At 53.0% G+C, this 20,755-nt stretch overlaps 1 protein-coding gene across 6 annotated transcripts in view; it reads right to left on the bottom strand.

Annotated features, from left to right (window-relative positions):
* SLC7A1 (solute carrier family 7 member 1) overlaps window positions 1-20,755 on the bottom strand; it is a 63,086-nt gene that overhangs the window by 12,101 nt on the left and 30,230 nt on the right. For 3 of the 6 annotated variants that reach the window (XM_070800228.1, XM_070800231.1, XM_070800229.1), the window contains exons 2-7: window positions 19,398-19,493; window positions 6,866-7,250; window positions 5,302-5,460; window positions 3,493-3,667; window positions 1,242-1,363; window positions 529-751 (exon numbers count right to left, since the gene is read on the bottom strand). In XM_070800228.1, coding sequence (XP_070656329.1) covers window positions 529-751; window positions 1,242-1,363; window positions 3,493-3,667; window positions 5,302-5,460; window positions 6,866-7,235 — 1,049 coding nt within the window. In that variant the 5' untranslated portion in view covers window positions 7,236-7,250; window positions 19,398-19,493. The remainder of the gene's footprint in view (window positions 1-528; window positions 752-1,241; window positions 1,364-3,492; window positions 3,668-5,301; window positions 5,461-6,865; window positions 7,251-19,397; window positions 19,494-20,755) is intronic. The other 3 variants (XM_070800226.1, XM_070800227.1, XM_070800230.1) reach the window with 2 other exon arrangements.

The following is a 20,755-nucleotide window of genomic DNA, read 5'->3' as shown; positions in this document are numbered from 1 at the left end:
GGAAACGCCTAAGTAAACCAGCGTGGCATCTAGACACAGTTCTATGGAAGAGACATTCTGCATTTATTCCTGCGATTATCTCCGGCTGAATCAAAAAGAAAAGCGTCACTGCCTTCATGAAGATCTCCCGGAGGTCCACAAATGCCTCCTGTGTGTACAAGCTAGCAGGAAGCATGAGAGCAAAATGACTCTCGTTAAAAGGCATTTGCGGCACTTGCTCCTTTTTAACGGTAGCCTTTGCTTTATGGCCAAAATAAGGGCCGGAGACAGTGATCACAGAGGTGGCCTGGTCCGGCCAGTGGCCACAGTCAGGGACAAGAGAAGCAGCCCTTGCTGAGCCGACAATGCTGAAATGTGGGCCTCGGGCTATTGAGATGAAATGTCCGTAATGCAAAGACAGCCTCAGGGATTGATGGAGAGCAGCCCAAGGGGAGAAGTCCCACGATCAGGGCTGGGTTGGGCTCTACTTCAAAGGGAGAGAGGAGTGGTCACGGCACACCTGCCTTCCCGAGCGTCTCTGCCCCTCACCTGGTAGACAGGGCGCAGAGGGAGCCGACGGCCACCGCATACTTGGCGCCCTCCCAGCCCACGTGCTTGAAGGCATCCGGCAGGGGGCTGTCCTTGTCCAGGCAGAAGTAAGGCATCATGAGGGTAAGGGCGGCCGACACTCCGAAATAGGCGATGAAGCAGATGAGCAGGGATGCAACGATGCCCACGGGGATAGCCTTCTGTGGGTTCTTCACCTCCTCCCCTGCAAGCCATGAGGAGTTCAGCCAGAGGGCTTGAGACCACCCTGCAGCTCATGGCCCTGAGGGGCCAGGGCCCTTCCAGGCTCCAGGGAGCCCAGGGGAGAGGCCCTCAGACCACAAACCACAACACCCACGGACCCAGGGAAGGTGCTCTCAGCCTTTGCGCTGAGGGTCAGCGAGGAAAAGATAACACACTGGAGGCTGGGAGCCCGGCCCCCTCGAGCGCCCAGACAACGTTGGACTAGGTAGCCACACTCCCCCGGAGGGCATATGAGGTCTGCCATCAGCTGCAGCCACGGTGCCGTCACCCCAGGCCCGCAGGGGACAGGCAGGCCACTTGGGGAGCAATGAAAGGGGGATTGGCAGGAAGGTGCAAATCCACACTCGGGCACTCAGGAGCAAATGGGCGGCGGCAGGCATGCATATACCTGGGGGAGGGGAATCAGACGCCTGGCCAGGCAAGCCCAGGTGTCCCGAGGGCGGTGGACCTACCTGTGGTAGCGATGCAGTCAAAGCCCACGAAGGCGTAGAAGCAGGTGGCTGCCCCTGACAGGACGCCGGAGAACCCAAAGGGCATGAACCCACCAACACCGGGTTTCCCTTCCTTTGTGTCACTGAAAGAGAGAGCTGCCATCAGGGTCACAGCCCCCTGCTTCATGGTCCTGAAGAGGAGCCACCCTGAGGCCCAGCTAGGCCCGGCCCTGCAGCATCCCCCATCTGGCAGGACAGCAGCCCCAGGGCCGTGGGCAGATGTAACTCCAGGACCTCACTGGCGATCGAGGGGCCGGGAAACAAATGCCTCTCTGGCCAGAGGCCAGCACGGGTCATCACCGCAGGGACACAGAGCACAAGGACGGCCAGTGACAGGAAATTCTATCAGCTGGCAGAAACAGTCTCTTCAGAACAGTATGAATGCCCTGTGTCATGCATCAAACTGGGACAACCCTGAGGGATGGGATGGGGAGGGAGGTGGGTTCCGTATGGATGGGAGACACATGTACACCAGTGGCTGATTCATGTCAATGTATGGCAAAAAAGACTACAGTATTGTAAAGTAATTAGCCTCCAAATAAAATAAATTAATTAATTAAAAAAAAAAAAAAAAACAACATCAAGAAGACTAAATCTAGACAGACAACCAGGAGACAAGAGGCGCCATCTCCGTTCAACTCTTTACCGGCTCACAGTGACTGGTGAGGGGGCCGTGAAGCTTTCCAAGTTGACTGGGTTACTCCAAAACATATTTCAAATTGGCTCTACTCCGCCCGGAATTAATGGGCACTGATAAATTTGGCACGAACAAGACTCAGGAATGCTGGGGAGTGACTTATTAAAAGCTCTCAATTCTCTATAGTCATGTTTCGTCCCCAAAAGGAAGGCTCTTTTTGTTTGAACTGTTGACCGTATGGTGTTAGAGCTAGTTTCATGGGTTCGTTTCCTGTCTGCGCTCCAGTTAGTGAACCAGCTGCTGATAAGCGCCTGCCCACAGAGTAGGCCATCGGAGGACACGCCGGGCACCCGGGCCTTAATCAGAGGTCAATGCAACATGTGACCACTCGGCTTTCCGGCCTCTCTTGCAGCTGAACGCGGCCCCCCACTGGATTCTGGCCAGGGGGATGTGGGCAGGAGGAACACATCTTCCAGATCTGAGTGCATGGTCCTTGCACTCTGGTCCCTGGTGGGAGAGCTGGGTCATGCCTGTGCCCACCCATAGCCCAGCTCTGACCACACTGTGTCCTTGGGGATAATGGGTCAGCGAGGTGGACGATCGGGCCCCTGTAAGCCTGCATGTGTCCACGCTGGCCAGCCACCCCCAACTGATCATTCCTGGAGCTGAGATATCCTTGTAAAGCCACTGCATTTTAGGAGGATCTCTTCAAAGCACCAGTTTAACCTTTAGCCACAATTAAAACAGAATTGTAAACAAAATTAGAACTCCCCATTCTTCATCCCAAGATCCTAACATGTATCAAAAAATCTGACCAAAAAAAAAAAAGGTCAGAGAGATCCATTCCAATGTTTGGCTTTTGTTTCCCGAAACAAGGTGAGCTTGTTGGTAAGGGCCTGCCCAGAGGCCTGCAAAGGCACAGGGTGGAGAGCCGGCTGGTCACCTGCTTCCAGCCCTGGGCGTCCTGAGCCCAATGTGGAAGGACGCTGAGGCCACGGCGTCTCAGGGCTGACACACCCCCGTGGAGTGGTAGTGAAAGAGGTTGTCAACATCACGTTGTGATAACTTCAGTTGTTCTGAAAAACTACTCTGAAGAACACCTGAGATAAAAAGTTCCACCGACTTCTTCGTTCAAGGTGATCAGATAGGAAGGCATTTCAAAAGAAAGCAGCATCCACGTGGTACCGCAGAGGAAAATCTTCCTTTCGGAAAAGGAAATTCAGAGTTCCATCATCAAAAAGGATACGGGGAAACAGGGACAACTGAGTGAGCCTGACCACGGTCCTCACCGAGGCAGGGTTTTGGAATCAGCATCCAGAGATGCCGCTGTTCCCCCAGCATCTTCCTGTGTCGTACAACAGACAGTCAAATACAAGGCAAGAAAACACAAATTTCAGACAAACGAGACACCCTCAGCTATCTGACTGCAAAAAAAAAAAAAACAATTCAGTAATGACAAAATATCCTAGCTCAAATTACATTTTTTAACAGAGACCGTACTGGACTGTGTTGTGGTAGCCAAGGTCCACCCTAGCCGCACCAGGCCCAGGCGCCCAGAGTCAGAGGGACACCCACTTGTTCAGGCAGAGGTGACCCGACGTGTTCCGGAAGTCCTCCTCCGTGAGCTGCCAGTTTTTAATTGATCCTTTCACAAACCCCGACACCATGATGAAGCCCAGCACCAGAACGTTGATACACGTGAATATTTTGTTGACCATGGCTGACTCTTTCACACCCAGAGTTAAAAGTCCTGCAAAAGGGCATAAACAGAAACGGCCTCAGTGCTGACCTCGGGCCAACAAGTCCCTCTGGGATGGGGAGTGGGGACGAGAAGGTGACGTTAGAAGAATCTGAGCAGTGTCAAACCTCTGAAGAGGAACGAGGCTGCAGTGACTCTCATCCTAGAGGCAGGGAACAAAACAACCCAAGTCCGCGGGGTGTTGAACAAAGCCATCAGGGCTGGACTTCCAGCCAGCTTGTGGAATTGAGACAACAACCAGGAGCACCCCAGGGACAGCAGGGCTGGGGACGTCTGAGCCAATGGCGCCCCTCAATAGCAAAGCCCTCTCTGGAATGAAGGGAGGCTCTCCCTGAACCTCCATCACTGAGAACCACTCAGTGAGTAGGAGTTCATTTCCTCCAAGGAGACACTCTGTTCAGTGTCTCGAGAGAAAAAAAAAGTTCTCCAGACATGGAATCATTCAGATGCTCTGTGGGGTATTAGCAGTGTCCGCAGTGACGGCCACCTGGGGGTCCTGCCACAGAGTCCCCCTCCTGGGACTCAGTGCACGTAGAACGTCTGAGCCAGACCAGCTCTACCTCGAAAACTCGAGATAAAAAAGTACTGGGTGAAAAAGCACAGGTTGGGGAACACAGGACACACGTCTGTGGTGAACCCTCGGCCAGGGAAGAGTCAGGGAAGGCGCCCAGTGACACGGGACCACCCATCTGACTGGACGTCTCTTACACATTTTAGCATAAAAGATGCCCTACGTCATAGACTGATTTCTGAAATACAGACATTAGAAGGGCATGGAGCAATTCAGGGAACACGTCACACTCCGCTGTGCTTGTTCTTCAGCCTCCCACCCTCCTGTTCTTATGAAAACCTCACTCGTGAAGACTTAATTTCTGATCCATGTTCCTGCCAGCTGGACCAGATGTACCACTGAAACTGACCCTGTGCAGAACGATTTCAATTACATGGTGTGTAAAACAAGGCACGGATGTTTTTAAAACCCATCCCAAATCTTCTAACCTCAAAAGAGAATTTATCTGAGTTTCTGCTTAATGGGTATATTAACAGAACTCCCAACTTGGTGGCTGAGACTCGGGTCAATGTCACTAAGAAGAAGCTGCCATCAGCTGTGTTCAAGCCCTGTCTGCAATTTAAAAATCCTGTACCAGCAACTTTGTGGGGAAACTTCATTATTTAAGGAGGTGTTTTGCCGGCTGGTTGGGTGCAAATCACCTGAGCTGTCTCCAACCCCAAGGTGCAGTGAGCATCGGGCCTGGTTCCTCCATGTCGTCCTGGCTGACAAAGGCCAACTCTCATTTCTAAATGGTCATCCGCTGAGTCAGAAGAACTTGTATTCCTAGGTCACCTCTATACAAAGCCTGCAGCCCTAATGAAATCCTACTCCACAAACATGCAAACACCTGAGAGTCTCTCTTAATTAAACAGCGCACAACTCAACCTATTCAATAGGCCAACCCTATGTGAATCTCTGAGAAGCCACTTTGACAAAAAAAAAAAAAAAAGATGTCTGCATCAATTAAAGAAGACAAGAAAACGGGGGGATGGGAGAAAGAGAAAAGGAGGGAGCCTGAGCCTCACCCCAGACTCCTGGTCCCCCTCCTGACACACCCGACATGTGGTTGTACCTGTGAGGATTACAATGATGATCACGGCAAATATGTCCGGGTTCTCAGCCAGCACCCCGGGTGCATGCAGGGCCATGTGCGTCCGTGAGAACTCCCCAATGGGCTTCCCAATCAGCTCATCAAACGTCGCGCTCCAGGCCCGCGCTACGCTCGAGGTACCTGCCAAGAAACACACTGTCAGATGGAAGAGAAGGCAACAGTCAACACAGCGCCTGTTGTCAACATCTGCAGCACCCGCGGGGGCTCACAGCCCTTGGGTGCTGGGGAGCAGGGAACCCCGGGGCAGCCGCCGCACCCCAGGATGTACTGACCAAGAAGGGAGCGCTGGTTGGAGTCTGCAGAGAAGCCAGACATAGGGCCTGGGACGAGATGCATTCTCCATCACAACCAACACAAATGTGTGTGAGTGTGAGAGTGTGTGTGAGTGTGAGAGTGTGTGTGTGTGTGTGTGTGTGTGTGTGTGTACCATGTGTTTTGAACCTACGTGTAGCTGAATCATAGTAAAATTTAACAAAATAACACCATCCTGACCACCAAGAGGCGCTCTGACAGTACTGACTCTACCTATTTTATTTCACTGTAACAAGAAATCCTGGGAACAGACCATTCAGGGGACCTCACGACCCACCCCTGTGTTGCAGTAGGCAGTGGGGGCCACATTCCTCCCCGAAGACCCTCAGCAGCCGAGCTGACAGGGCCTGCCTCCCAGAGGGGGCCGGAGGGCCAAGGGCGGTGGCTCAGGACTGGCCCCTCCCCAGCAGCCAAGTGGCTGGCTCACCAACCCCCGCCCCCGCCCCCGCCCCGCCAGAGTCAGCCACCTCTGCCGCTCTGTGCCAGGCCTGGGGGGACCATGGGCCCAGAGGCTCTGACTGCATGGAACAACAGGTGTGGAGTCCAGCACCCCCCACCACCACCCCAACAGCCAAGAGCACCCGACTGTTCTCTCAATCCGAGTAACACCCGTCACTGCTTTTCCAGCAACGCTTCCCGGGAAATGCTGCTAAAGTTCCAGTCACCACAAAAGGCGTCTTCCTTTATTTGTAAAGGGTGCCTTGCTGGTGACTGTCACTTGCTGGTTTAGGAACGGCAGGAGCTTCACGCTCACCATTCTGTTTTATTCGCAGGCAAGCTCTCTGGAAACGTAAAGGCCCTTTTAAAGTAGTCGCATTCCCACCAAGAGGCTGGGCTGTCAGGCTGGGTAATTTCTAATTTCTTCTTTGTGCTTTTCTGCATTTCTTAAATTTTTCTGTTATCAGTGATGTATTTACTTGAGTAATCAGGAAAAAGACTGAAAGAGACGAGGTCCTTTTTTCACTAGCTACGAGCAGCCTGATTCTGTGTCTCTTTGTGCTAACAAGACTGGCCTCTTGGGGGCTGGGCTTGTTCCCACTGGGTCCCACGTGCGGCAGGCCTCCACCTTGCACCAAAGGAAAAGGGAAAGACTGCAGCAGCAAGGGGAGGCGGGAGGTGCCGAGCTAGGGGGGCAGCCAGACCCCGTGGGTCTGGGGATCCAGGCTGGGGCGGGAACACCAGGAGGGAGGTGGGGCCCGGCGCAGAGACCTACCGATGATGTAGGACAGGATGAGGTTCCAGCCGGTGATGAAGGCCCAGAGCTCACCCACGGTGACATAGCTATAGAGGTAGGCCGAGCCCGTCTTGGGGACCCGCGCGCCAAACTCGCCGTAGCAGAGGCCAGCCAGCACGGAGGCCAGCGCGGCGATGAGGAAGGAAATGACGATGGCGGGGCCGGCATTCTCCCGTGCCACGGCCCCGGCCAACACGTACACGCCGGCCCCCAGCGTGCTGCCCACCCCCAGCGCCACCAGGTCGAACGTGTTCAGGCATCGCGACAGCCGGCTCTCCTCGCGGCTGCAGTCCACCACCTTCCGCCGCAGCATCTGCTGCCCGACGCCTTTCAGCATGGTGCACCCCATCCCGCGGCTGCAGGTCTGCGGAGGGGAGGACAGAGGCAGGAGCTGCGTTAGCGCTCTGGTCTCACCCAGGGACCCCTTCACCGCAGCAGGTGGGCCACGCGGTCCCCCACTGTCACTGGCCGCTAAGCCCTCACCTCTCACGATCCCACCACCCGCGGGCAGAACACCCACCCACGGATTCCCGGCCTCAGGTGTGACCAGCGGGAGAAACACCCAGAGGCCAACCCACCTGCTGATGGGACTCTGGTCTCTTGAGCCCCCACACTGATTTCAGTTCCTAATCGAGAGCCTTCTCCAGGCAGAAATAGCAAGAGAAGCGCAATTAAGCCCACTGTTCCTGCTGAGAGTCATACAATTCACCAGGAAAAGTAAGCTGTTATTCTAAGGGTATGGGTTTCCCTGGTGGCTCAGACGGTAAAGAATTCGCCCACCAATGCAGGAGACGCAAGTTTGATCCCTGGGTCGGGAAGAAACCCTGGAGAAGGAAATGGCAGCCCATTCCAGTATTCTTGCCTGGAGAATCCCAGGGACAGAAGAGCCTGGCAGGCTACAAGTTCATGGGGTTGCAAAGAGCTGGACACGACTGAGCGACTAAACAACAACAACAACATTCCAAGTGTGCTGTTGTGGAAGGCAAACCAAACTAAACATGAATTTAACTATCAGAGCCCAGAGGCCTTCAATGGCAGTGACAATACTTTTCAGACCTTCCCGGGACCAAGCAGGAGCCAGGCTGTCTCCAGCTTAACAAAGAGTATGCCCAGAGCAGAAAAGCATTGAACTGTTATGAGTTAGGGCCCTTGTAACTGTCGCTACTCTGGGAAGCACTTTTCCTCTGCATGAAAATGTGGGCAGAGTGCTATGTGATACAGTCCAGACGGTGCACATGGGTCCAGTCATTGACCTTCACAGGGACCTTATCACTCCATGGGGCCCGGGATGCCACCCACCTTCTGAACTACGTCCCTGGTCAGCACCCTCTGGGAGACCCCGGCCAATCACAGGAGAATTCATCCCGAGGGAGTGGGGCCTGCCTGGAGCCCCAAGGAAGGGGAACCAGAGCCCCGATCCTTCCAAAGAGGACAGTGTGGGAAGCGGGAACCCTGGCAGAACATCACCCCGGCCAGGCGGCCAAGGTCCACATCAGGAAGTGACAGGTTATACTCGAGCGTATGATGCGATGAGAAGGGAGAGAGAGCTTCCTCCCCAAAGCCGTAACCCCAGGCTAATCCTGAGAAAAGTATCAGACAAATCACAGAAGAGGAACTCTACGAAACACCTGCGTTTCGCTCCTGGTGTATGTGTGCACGTTCTTTTCAGTTGTGCCCAGTCCTCGGGTGTCATCAAGAACAAGAGAAGTCCGTGAGCTGGTGCAAACAGGAGGAGCCTCGGGAGACAGGACACTAGCCTAGAGGATGGGATGAGGCCCCGGGATGGGAGGAGGACAGCGGGGAGAGCTCAGGAAGCCTGAACAAAGCACGGACTCCAGCTGTATCCATACCAGGCAGTTGGCCACAGCCGAAATATCACACCAGGGTTAAGATGCTAATCTCAGAGGAAACGATGTGGGCGTGCAGGAACTACCCTCACGGCTTTCCTGCAAACCTAAACGTGTGCAGAGACAAGCTACCATTATGACTCTGAGCCACGAGAAATTCACCTTGATGACCAATTGGTGTTGCCTGATCTACCTCACTTTGCTGCAGTTAAGTGACCGGAAAGTGCAATCGTCTCAGCGGAGACAGCAGATCTGGCAGAGTCCGTACCTAATCACCTGGAACCCTGAACTGCTTGCCCACACCCCTGTGGGCTGGTCCTCTGCCCGGCCTCAGGCCAGGCCCCCTGCGAGTCACAGAGGGACGGGTGGGGGGTCCTCTCCACATTTTATCTGATGGGCCAAGAGAAGAGAAAAAAACAGTTTCTCGAGACTCAAAAGTTTTCAGCTAGAATGGGGAATAAACTCCTCCGGTCGGAAACCCTTCATGTAAAGATGACGAAAAATAACGCAGAGAGCCAAGAGTCAAATGGGGTCACGAGCTCGGAAGGTGCAGGGGGGCCAGCTCCATATCTGGGTCTGGCATTGGTGGGTGGGGGAGGTAGGAAATGATATCACCCTTGGTGAGGGGGGCGGAAGTGGGAGGAAATGAGGGAAGATGACCGTATTAGTGGAACAGCAGCGGAGCAGGAAAGTCAGAGGTCTGATAAGAGCTGAGAGGGCAGGGACAGAACAGGAGACACAACAGAGAGCGCCAGTGCCCAGGATGCTTGCAGCCACTCGCTGGCCCATTGCTGGCGCTGGGTCGGGAGCCCCGAGCCCTGAGGGGTTCCAGCGAGGCGGCCGGGCTGGGGCAGCAGGTGCTGAGGACCCGCCGGGGACCAACTGGCTGGAAAGCCCGGGGTGCAAGTCCTCCTGGTCCTGCCTTCTTCTTTCTTCCTTCCAGGATTTCCCTGAATTCATTCAAGCCAGACTATGAAACACAACAAAGCCTATAATAAACCACTGCTTGGATAACAAGTTAAAAGGGAAGATGCACCATTTCAACACCACTCTCAGCGGAAGGGCTCTGCCAGGGACGGTGGGAAAGGCAGTGAATAACTTGGCAGCATCATCTCGGGGAAAACCCAGAAGGGAAGTGGAGCCTGAGAGCACCTGACGACCCGTCCTGCTTCTAAAGTGATTGGTAAATGGGACCGACATTTAGAGAGAGCAGGCACCCACTCCCACCCTCTCCTCAGTTCAGTTCAGTCACTCAGTCATGTCCAACTCTTTGCGACCCCATGGACTGCAGCATGCTAGGCCTCCCTGTCCATCACCAACTCCTAGAGCTTGCTCAAACTCACGTCCATTGAGTCAGTGATGCTATCTAACCATCTCATCCTGTCATCCCCTTCTCCTCCTGCCTTCAGTCTTTCCCAGTATCAAGGTCTTTTCAAATGAGTCAGTTCTTCCCATCAGGTGGCCAAAGGATTAGAGTTTCAGCTTCAGCATCAGTCCTTCCAATGAATATTCAGGACTGATTTCCTTTAGGATGAACTGGTTGGACCTCTTTGCAGTCCAAGGGACTCTCAAGAGTCTTCTCTAACACCACAGTTCAAAAGCATCAATTCTTCGGCGCTCAGCTTTCTTTATAGTCCAACTCTCACATCTACACGTGACTACTGGAAAAACCATAGCTTTGACTAGATGGACCTTTGTTGGCAAAGTAATGTCTTTGCTTTTTAATATGCTGTCTAGGTTGGTCATAGCTTTTCTTAAAAGGAGCAAGCATCTTTTAATTTCATGGCTGCAGTCACCATCTGCAGTGATTTTGGAGCCCCCCAAAATAAAATCTTTCACTGTTTCTGTTTCCCCATCTATTTGCCATGAAGTGATGGGTCTAGATGCCATGATCTTGGTTTTCTGAATGTTGAGTTTGAAGCCAACTTTTTCACTCTCCTCTTTCACATTCATCAAGAGGCTCTTTAGTTCCTTTTTACTTTCTGCCATAAGGGTGGTGTCATCTGCATATCTGACATTGATATTTCTCCTGGCAATCTTGATTCCAGCTTGCGCTTCTTCCAGTCCAGCATTTCTCATGATGTACTCTGCATATAAGTTAAATAAGCAGGGTGACAATATACAGCCTTGACATACCCCTTTCCGTATTTGGAACCAGTCTGTTGTTCCATATCCAGTTCTAACTGTTGCTTCTTGACCTGCATACAGATTTCTCAAGAGGCAGGTCAGGTGGTCTGGTATTCCCATCTCTTTAAGAATTTTCTCCTAGATGTAGTTTTTAGTTCATAACAAATGGATTCTCTCCTCAAAACGACAGAAGCCAAGTGCAAAGCAAAGACACTGCAATTGGACAGCACGGTCTCTCCTTGGCTTCCCAAAGTGACCCAGGAGGCTAGAGCGAGCACCACCTTCCTCTGAAAGACCACTCTATCCTGGGCCCTGGGAAGGGCTGGTCCACAGTCCACACACCTTTCTCACAGGGGCTGCTGTCTGAGGAAGAAGCCAGAGCTGCCAGAGTGACTGTGCTGGGACACCTGGCAAAGGGCATGCCAGGGGACACCTTCCGAGAGCCCACTGACCTCATTATAGGCTGAAATGAGCCCCCCTGGACACTGCAGCTGCAGTGAACATGCCACATGCCCCTGGTTACCCCTGTCCATGAACCCACTTAACCAACCCTGGGGACCCAGCACCATCTTTAACATAAAGGGGCCGGGGCACTGAGTTCTGTAAATTCAGACCCAGACACTGGACTGCAAACACGTGAAAGGGACTTTTTGGTTGAGACTCCCTGGACATAGCTGACTTCTTGTAAGTGGGGAGACAGCAGCCACTGTTTCTCAGAAAGAGTCCTGGGCTGGAGGGAAGTGCTCGGGTGCAGTGAACAGGAGCGCAGGAGGGCTGGCTGTTTCCTCCTGGGCTGCCTCTCCAGCACGCCCTCTCTGTCTGGGGAAAGGGCAAACCCAGTCCCTTGGAAACCACTGGGGCAGGAACGCAACCAGTCGCCGCCGAACCCCAGGGCTGAGAGTGCGGACAGCACGAGTGCCGTGTCCAATTCTACTTCCCAGGGCGGGAGAGATTGAGATGCTCACTAACCCCGCCCTGGGTTTATTTTAAAGTAACATCCTTTCTTTCCCCTTGGCAGTAATGGAAAAAATCTGGGTTCTCCAGGCAGCATCATCTGTCGGTATTGTGCACATTACCCCACAATTCACGTTCGTGCCCGGGCTCCTGAGCTGCTCATTCAGCCAACAGCTGAAAACAAATGAAACTTCTCCACGTAAAACCAATCGAAGCACACCAGCCTCACCAGTGTCAGGCTCGGACAGACTTCCTGCAGTCAGGATTTACGCAGAAAGTCCCCAATATGCATTGAAAGCATTATCTGGAAATTACGTTATCCTGTCTCCCAGGGAGAAATTTCTGCAACAGTCGAGAGCTACACTTTCATTCCAGTTTTTGACAGGAATCCTGTAACAGCAAGAGCTTTGGCTCTCTCTCACTCCCGACTCACACATTATGAAAGAATGTCCTCTTAGAAAAGCAAAGGAAATCTGTCCCTTTCCCACAGAATTTCTAACTCCAAGTTTGATTCCAGTGATCACTATATAACAGTCGGAGCAAGATGGCCCAACGGGTCCAGACTGCTGAGATAAAGACTTTAGGATGCGGTGCTGAAGGCGTCTGACAAAGGCAGGCAGGTGTGAACTGTATGATTTTTTTTTTTCCACTCAAATTTAATGACAGTCCCATTACCGAAAAAGAAGAGCTTAATGGCTTCATGGAGGGAGGGAAAGAGGTCACAGACGGAGGCTGTGATAGACACCAAGTTCATAAATGCTTTGGAGAAAGTCTTGACATTTGATTCTTCATACGTCTGCTTTTTTTTTTTTAAGTGGTCATTACATTTGGGAGTGGTCCCAAGCAGGGGAGTCATGTAGAATAAACCCCGTCATTCCAGCAGGAGACAGACGCACTGAGGTCTACACAGGACGCTGACCGGGGACGGGCGGTCCCCAGGTCCCCTTCAGCCGCGTGGGGCAGGGCTGCCCAGGAGTCCTGAAAGCTCCGGAACACCTGCAGCTTTAATGAGGAAGGGAGCAGAAGTGAAGCCATCTCAACCAGACGTGGTTCAAAGCGAGAGCATTCCAGGTCACGGGCCACGGCGGAAGAAGAGAGATGCACGCAAGGAATGCAATCTGCGTTGAAGGAAGTTGTTCTCCAAGCCAGATTCACTTCCCCCAGGTGTCAGGAGGCCCAGGTGCAAGAACTTTTAAGTTTTTAAAGAAAAAGAAACAAGGATGGAGGGGACTGGTTGACGCAGATGAAGACCCAACACATGGGCATGTGGAAGGAGGTTAAGGAAACGACAGAACTGAAGCTGGGGCACAGCAGGGCAGTGGAGAGGCAAGGGGAGGAGGGGACCACAGGGCGCTGAAGGTTTGCAGTGGCTGGGGGGGCCAGCCACACCCCCATGACATGTGACCTCAGGACTCGGACTCTCTTAAAGTCTCCCAGGATCTACACTCATCTGACCCCAGGCAGCGATGGACAAGCTGAGGGCAGAATGGAACTCCTCCTGAATTCAGGGATCTCACTCCCGGTATGATGCCCTGGGCTGACACAGCTGGGCTTGGGGAAAGCAGAAAGGCAATCTCAGCCGAAGAGGCAGAGTCGGGGCCAGTAACTTGGTGGAGGGCATGCAGCCAACAAAAGATGGGAGTCAGGGCTCAAACCCACGCCTCACCACCTGCAGAGCCTGCTGTCCTCTGAGTCAGGATCCCCGGGGCCCCGGGAGCGTGGAGGGGGTTGGGGGAAAGGCTGGGCAGCTAACTGGCAGTGGGCAGGAGGGTGGTGGTGGTGTAAGCCCCCATCTCGGAGCTAAGCGTCAACACGTCCCACTGGCAGGGCCGCCTCTAATCGCCTCTGCCCCCAGCACCTACAAGGCCCATGAGCAGAACGTACGGGACCAGAACACGTACAGGGCCCATAGCTCACACTCAGTACGATCACTGATTTAATTTCAGGAAACTTAACAGGACACTGGCTGGACGTCTGTCCTTCATCTTAGGCAACATCTTCACCATTGCCTTCAATGACTTAAAAGGGTCTGTCCATCAAAGGAGATCTCATTTGCTGAATATTCAAAGGTTCGCGTCACCAAAGAGTCCGGTTCTGTTTCTCTAAATGAATACACATGTAAGAAGATGCTATTTGGGTTAACATTCAACCCAAGCAACAAGGAGTTGCCTCTGAGGCCTTGAAAGTTTCCCAACAGTTCCTTGTGTCGTGGGAGGTGCTCCACTGTGGGGACAGCTGGTGTCCCTGTCATCTCTGCCCAGGGTTCCTTGGGTTAAAGTAGTGCATGTCTCTGGGGCCTCAGTTTCCACATCTGAAAAACGGGGTGCCTCTCTGGTCCTGCCTTGACAGATAAGGCACAAGGAGTATACTAAGACGGCTTCCCTGGTGGCTTGGTAAAGAATCTGCCTGCAATGCAGGAGATACGGGTTCCATTCCTGGGTCGGGAAGATCCCCTGGAGGAGGGCATGGCAACCCACTCCAGTATTCTGGCCCGGAGAATCCCATGGACAGAGGAGCCTGGCGGGCTACAGTCCATGGGGTCGCAAAGAGTCAGACACAAGTCAGCATACACAGGCAGGCATGCTCAGAGGCAAATTCTTCCCAGGCAGAGTCAGCTCTGGTTCTTTCTTCTAAGTCTCAGCACCTGCCCATCACTTCTCCCTCACAGAAGCAAGGCAGACAAATTCTGGCAGCTTGAGGTCCCCATCACACGGCGGTCATGAATTGACGCCTGGCCTGACACTGTCAACGTTGCTGGCTTACCCACACTCAAGCTTGTCCACAGCGTTTGCCCACATCCAAGAGAGACAGCAGACAAGAAGCCAGTGGACGACCCAGTAAGTGCATCCTCACAAAAATCAGATAAAATCTAGGAACGCTTCCTCCTGCAGCCAGCAGGATGTGACTAAGTCTTTTCGTCTCCCAACAGTGTTTCCATCACCAGGGAAGCTGTGCTTTATCAAGACACACGCCCCGGTTCTGCGTGTGGAAACGCGTTACAACAGAAACCTGTGTTTCGTGAGGGGCTCAGAGTTCCTCCAACATGTGCCTTAGTGCTTCTCACTTCTCTGGGATGGAAAGAAGCAAACGTGTGCCACCTGATTCACTGAAGCCAGTGACAGACAAACTCTGTAGGTAGGCCCGGGGCCGGGGGACGGGCCCCCCCTCAGGGCAGGGTCCATGAGCCAGAGCCCAGCAGGGGCCTGGACCTGAGTGGGGTGCGGGTGCAGAGGGGCTGGTGAGCGGGCTTTGTAAAGTTGCGTGTGTGTGAACTGTGGACACTTCGTCTGGCTCTCCAACCTCAAATGGAAATGTCTTAAATAAAGTTCCCCCAGGATCAGAATTCAGACTTACTGGCAGAACACTGTTTCTTTAGTTCTCCAGGCTCTAAGGAATCCTGAAAAGCATATTAGAGATTTCAGAGGCTCCTTCTCCAAATGTCCTCTTTCACAAAGCGCCAGGACAGCCGGCCCCTGGAACCAAGCAAGGCGGGGACTCCTGCCCAGCAGATCTGACCACACTGCTCGGTCACAGACCATTATTTTCCCATTTACTCAGTTACTCACTCAGCAAACTCTCACAGACTCACCTACTTACCCGTAAGCTTGGGGCCACTGTAATCCTCAAATACCTGTCACTTCCTCCCTTCCCCCAGTCTTCCCACTGCCACAGGCTACTCTGAAAAAACTCAGAATTTCTAGAAAATGCACTGGCTCAAAAGTAAAGTAGCTGTGAGAAGTCAGGGACAGCTTCCCCAAACCGACCTGGAGAAGAAACTCTCTCGGGAGCTGGGGTCCACCTGAAACCAACCCAACACACCAGCTCCTCGCCACACACACACACACGGGTTCACTTTGTCCTCACCAGAGACCAGCCGAGTCACAGGCCTCCCTCCTCTCCCAGGAGGATGGGTAGACCCCCAGCCACAGTCACCTCACTTTAAGTAGGGAGCCAGGATTTGAACCCACGTCCTCTGACTCCAGGAGCCCTGTTCCATGGCAGGTGCCAGAGTGACACAACTTTGACCAAATATACTCTTCTTCCCGTCTGACAACACTCAACTTTGTCACTTATCTGAAATCCTACAAATAAGGGAGTCACATGAGTTAAGACAACCTCTTTCTGAATGCCACTACTCCTGTCAAGTCCAGTCAATGAGTTACTCACACGGTGGGGTGGATCTGCGTCACCCACCCACTTCCCGCAGCCGCTGGCCAGGAGCCACTGGCTTTGAAGCAACAGGCGCTTTCTCTGGGTCTGAGGACAAGGAGGTAACTGGGGCAGCAAAGCCCAGCAGGGGCCTCAGGGGAGAGTTCTGGAAATCACACAGAGGGCAGGGGCCTGGAGAATCATATGGAGCAAGAGCTGCCAAGGAGACAGATCAAATATTGCGTTGGGAGAGTGCGTGTCTCTGAGAAAAGGGGGAGGACAGAGTCAAATGAGCCTGGCAGCAGCCCTAGAAAATAACAGGAACACACACGAGTGTGCGTGTATGCTCAGACTGATAGAAAATAACAGGAACACACATGAGTGTGAGTGTATACTCAGACTGGTAGAAAATAACAGGAACACACACGAGTATGAGTATATACTCAGACTGGTAGAAAATAACAGGAACACACACGTGTGAGTGTATACTCAGACTGGTTGAAAATAACAGGAACACATGTGTGTGTATATACTCAGACTGGTAGAAAATTAACAGTAACACACACAAGTGTGAGTGTATACTGGAAGGAGAATCAAGGCAGTGTCTCTGGACAGATTACTGGCATTTTCACCAGCATTTTAACATTCTTTCAGTGACTAATTACTGCTTCTGAACTGAGGGGAAGGAAATCTCTTAAAGAGTCCGCCTGGGAGGTACCTGGGTACATGGAGTTTCATTACGTTTTCTCTCTGCATACGTGCACATTGAGAAATTCCCAAAAGCAAGAGAGAGGATTTCCTGTTGGGCTGACCCAGAAAACAACAAGGAAACTCCTCTGGAGACCTGCACCCCCAGGGCAGCCCCTTGATGCTAAGACATGGCTGTGTACAAAGTCTCTTACGCGTGATTAGGTTGAGCTATATGAAACTATCAATATTCGGCCAATTTTTTTTAACTAGAAAAACAGTAAAGGATTTGTAATAGGCAGTCGTGGACCATGTCCCTGACATTTCTCTGGGCCTAAATTGTACCATTTGGGGACTTTGCCTGAAATTACAGAAACCAATGTGAGTTCCAAAGAAGAGGTTAAAGGAAAGCGAAGAACAAAGTGGTTTGTAGGTTATTCAAAAGCTGGGAGAGAGAAACCAGCAGACACGTGTTTCTGTGCCATCCATGGTGCGGGACATATGTGAAATTTCAGGTTCACCCTCCCCACTTTTTGGCAGGTCACACGCTCACCTGCCCAAGAGACACAGCTCAGGCCCACCAGGCTGAACAGGTGAGGCTGGGCTGGGCTGCGGGGAGCAGCCAGGAGAGCTGTGGCTGAGCGTCTGAGGGATGTGCACTTGAGATGTAAACCTTTTATGTAAAGGAAGGGTTGAGGGCATCAACCACATACCACCAGGAGGATTAATCAGGTCTTACTGGGCAGGACAGACCCGAGGGGAGACGGTCCCAAACCGCCACCCGCCTTTATTTGGGGAGAATCGACACATTAGCCTTCGAGCAGGGTATTTTGATCCAGCTGACAAAGTGCCTGTGTGCAAGCAGATACTCTATCCTTTCCCATATTCCTGCATTTACTCCATCCCTGTCCTCTCCCCTTGGAGCCCCTGGTTACCATGGGGATTACCTGTGCAGGGCTTACTGTGCAGGGATAAGCCCCAGCAGGAAAAGCATGTTTCGTGACAGGTCGTGCTGGTGTGTGTACAGCCTGCTTCTCTGGTGGCCAAGACTTCAGACACTCGCCCCCAAGAGAAAAGCATTTAAAGTCTGAAGGAAACACCGTGGCCCCCTTCCTGGCTCCACACCCCATCTGTCTGCAGGCCAACTCCCAAGCACTTGTTTGTACACTTCCCCAGCGTGGGGACTTTTGTTACATCACACACGTGGGGAAACATCCAGCGGGCAGTAACAGAATTGTCTCCCTCACAGAGAACATGCCACCGTGGACCTGAAGTCACTCCACAGATTCGGGAGCAAGCTGCCAAGTGCACAAGGGCCTGTGGACACCATAACGCATGACTGACAATCAAGAGTCAGGAGAAAATGCAGCGGAGGATCACGGTGAAGCCTGAGATGGACAAAGTGGCCAAGAGTGCGGACAGGAGGCCAGGGCCGGCCTGCGGTACTGAGTGTGAAGGATGGACAGTGGTTACACCGACGTCACAGGCAGAGCCCCTGGCTCTGCTGTGATGGAAGCTCCAGGGCCATGACCTTGAAGACAGGCTGTCTCTCTGGAATGCCACTGGAACCTGACCCCGGGCCTCGCCATAAGCCAGGGCTCATTTTCTGGCCTGCAGTTAACTGGTTCCCGCTCAGTGATACAGGAAAGCTCAGGCATACGGGGCTCACTCAGAGCATCCCCATGCCCACAGGGAGGTCTCTATGTGGCAAAGGTCACAGCTATGCGCCCCCCAGTCCCCTTATGAAGGACTCAGCGAGGGCCACTGATCCTGACTACTGTGTCTTCTCAACGCAGCTCCACACTCAAAATTAAGAATATGAAGGGCCCAGAGGACTGTAGGAATGTGGGCGGGGGTGTGAGTGGGCAACTGCAGTTCTTTTACACACACACACACACACACACACACACCCCTCTGAAAAATTTTGTGATGAATGAAACAGTGACAAAAGTGAAGCCTCCATACTCAGTGACCAGTTTCTTATCTAAAAATAACCTGAACAATAACTGTCCAGCACTTATATAGTAGGATTCTTTTTCACCAAACTACATCCTCTGCCAGATGAAAATATAAGCAACAGGTGAAACTTGACCCACTCTCACTATATTTATTAGGTTTTAATTTTTTGGCTGTACCACATGCCTGCTCTCCATGCCTGTTCCTGTCCCACCTTGCCCCCACCCCCGGACTCTGGGGCTCCAAGGACCAACCTGAAATACACTGGTTATGGCACCCAGGAACAAGCTGTGGGAGAACTCTTGAGGAGTAGAGTGAAAGGCTGAGGACTGAGAGGCATGGGGGCCAGGATGCAGACTGGAACAGGCCCTTGAACCTGAGACCGCAACGGCTCCAAGAATCACAGGCAGATGAGGAAAAGATACATTGAGGCCATGGCGTTATGGCCGCCCGCGGGGCCCAGTCCCTCCGAGGACGGCAGGCCACGCAGACAAAGCCCTGAGCGCGGAGACACCTGCTCCCCACCACGCGCCCTGCACCGAAGGCCCTGCCATCCCAGGACATCAAGCAGTCTGGACCAAGCAGAAGTGCACACAGAAACTCAAGAGACCATGAGAGTGAAGACAAGCCTTTCCAGGTGAGACAGAAGAGCTGACTGAGGCAGGCCAGTGAGATGTTAAAAAGAAGACTTAGGGCTTAGCTGTCAGTTAACTTAAAAAGCCAATAGCCAAGGAAAGGCCTAAATGAGTAACATCCCGGCACCAAGAGCAGACCCTCCTGCTGGACTGCACCTGGACTACGATGTAAGGACTGTCGCCTCGTCACTGGGGGGTCCCTGGTCCTGGAGCGATGGCGTCTCAGGAGCCTCGAGAGGGGGCCGCTGGCTCCTAGGAGGCAAGGGAAGAGACCGTGTTAGACTCCATCTGGGGGCCCAGAACCTCCAAGCCCACGGCCGACACAGGGAGGAAAGCTTCTGTTCAGCTCAGCATCAGAGGGCAGACAAATGGTGGGGAGACGAGGTCCCAATGTAGATGGAGCAGCATGGGTGGGGGGTGCAGAGGGGACGTTGTGGGGCACTGCTGGGGAGAACCCGGGAAACTGGACAAGACGGCCTCCAAACCAGGGGTCCCACCCTGCCACCACTGCAAACATGGGGTCACGTCTCAAGTAAGAACAGCAGCAGAGCATCATCCAGACAGGCCACACCCACACACCAAGGGCACAGAGCCGGCCTGTGCACACTCAGAGGCCCTGAGAAGGGCCAGCTGGGCAGTGAGTCCTCTGGGATGCTGGCACTGAGACTTCCAGGTCAGCAGGGCCAGAGAGCCTCAGCTGCATCCTCCAGGGAACTCGGGACTCCAATCTGTGACCATCCGCTCTCCTGTCCTCGCTGGGACCATGGCATGGCTCCAGTACCCCATTCAGTTGGCACTAAGTACCCGCCGGCCCCAGGGACTTCGGGGCAGGCCCCAGACTGCTCCGATGTGGGCGGGCCCTGTCACCGTGTGCCTGCGGTCCCAGAAGGAACAGATGCGGAGACGGCCAGTCCTCACGGGGCGTCCAGGAAGAACCTCCGGGATGAGACGCCTCAAGTCCTCTGTCTTCCTAGCCGCAGGGTTTCTACTCTGCACGCACTCATGCCCTCACTCACTCAGGAGCAGGAGAGGTTTGGTTATTATGCTTCGTGACCCCAGCGAGGATCAGCTCTGAGCCAAACACACACGTGAAGTTGCTCACCAACAGCTCCAGCTTGTGACTTCAGAAAAGCCAAGTTTCCAGCAGCTGGAATCAACTATTCCATCCCAACCAGCACCTTTCCTCTGTTCACCCTACACTAAGATGCCATTCTTTGCCACTTCCTCCTTTGCAGATGTTCAGACCTACAGAAAAGCTGGCATATTTACGTACTTTTCATCTACATTTTCCAACACTGAACATTTTGCCACATTTGCTGTATCGTTACATACATGCACACTTTTCTCCCAAACCCCTTGAGCGTGAGCTGCAGTGGCTACCATGACACTTGACCTCTAAGTATTCTGATAGCCCACAAGGATGACACTCACCTACGTAACTCTTAACGCTGCTGTTACAGACAAGAAACCGAACATTCGCTCGACAGCCTCTAAAACGCAGCCCGTGATCAAAC

The sequence above is a fragment of the Bos indicus genome, chromosome 12, assembly GCF_029378745.1.
Source record: "Bos indicus isolate NIAB-ARS_2022 breed Sahiwal x Tharparkar chromosome 12, NIAB-ARS_B.indTharparkar_mat_pri_1.0, whole genome shotgun sequence".
NCBI lineage: Eukaryota > Metazoa > Chordata > Mammalia > Artiodactyla > Bovidae > Bos > Bos indicus.
The sequence above is the reverse complement of the archived record's forward strand: the minus strand, read 5'-3'. Positions and strand labels throughout refer to the sequence as shown.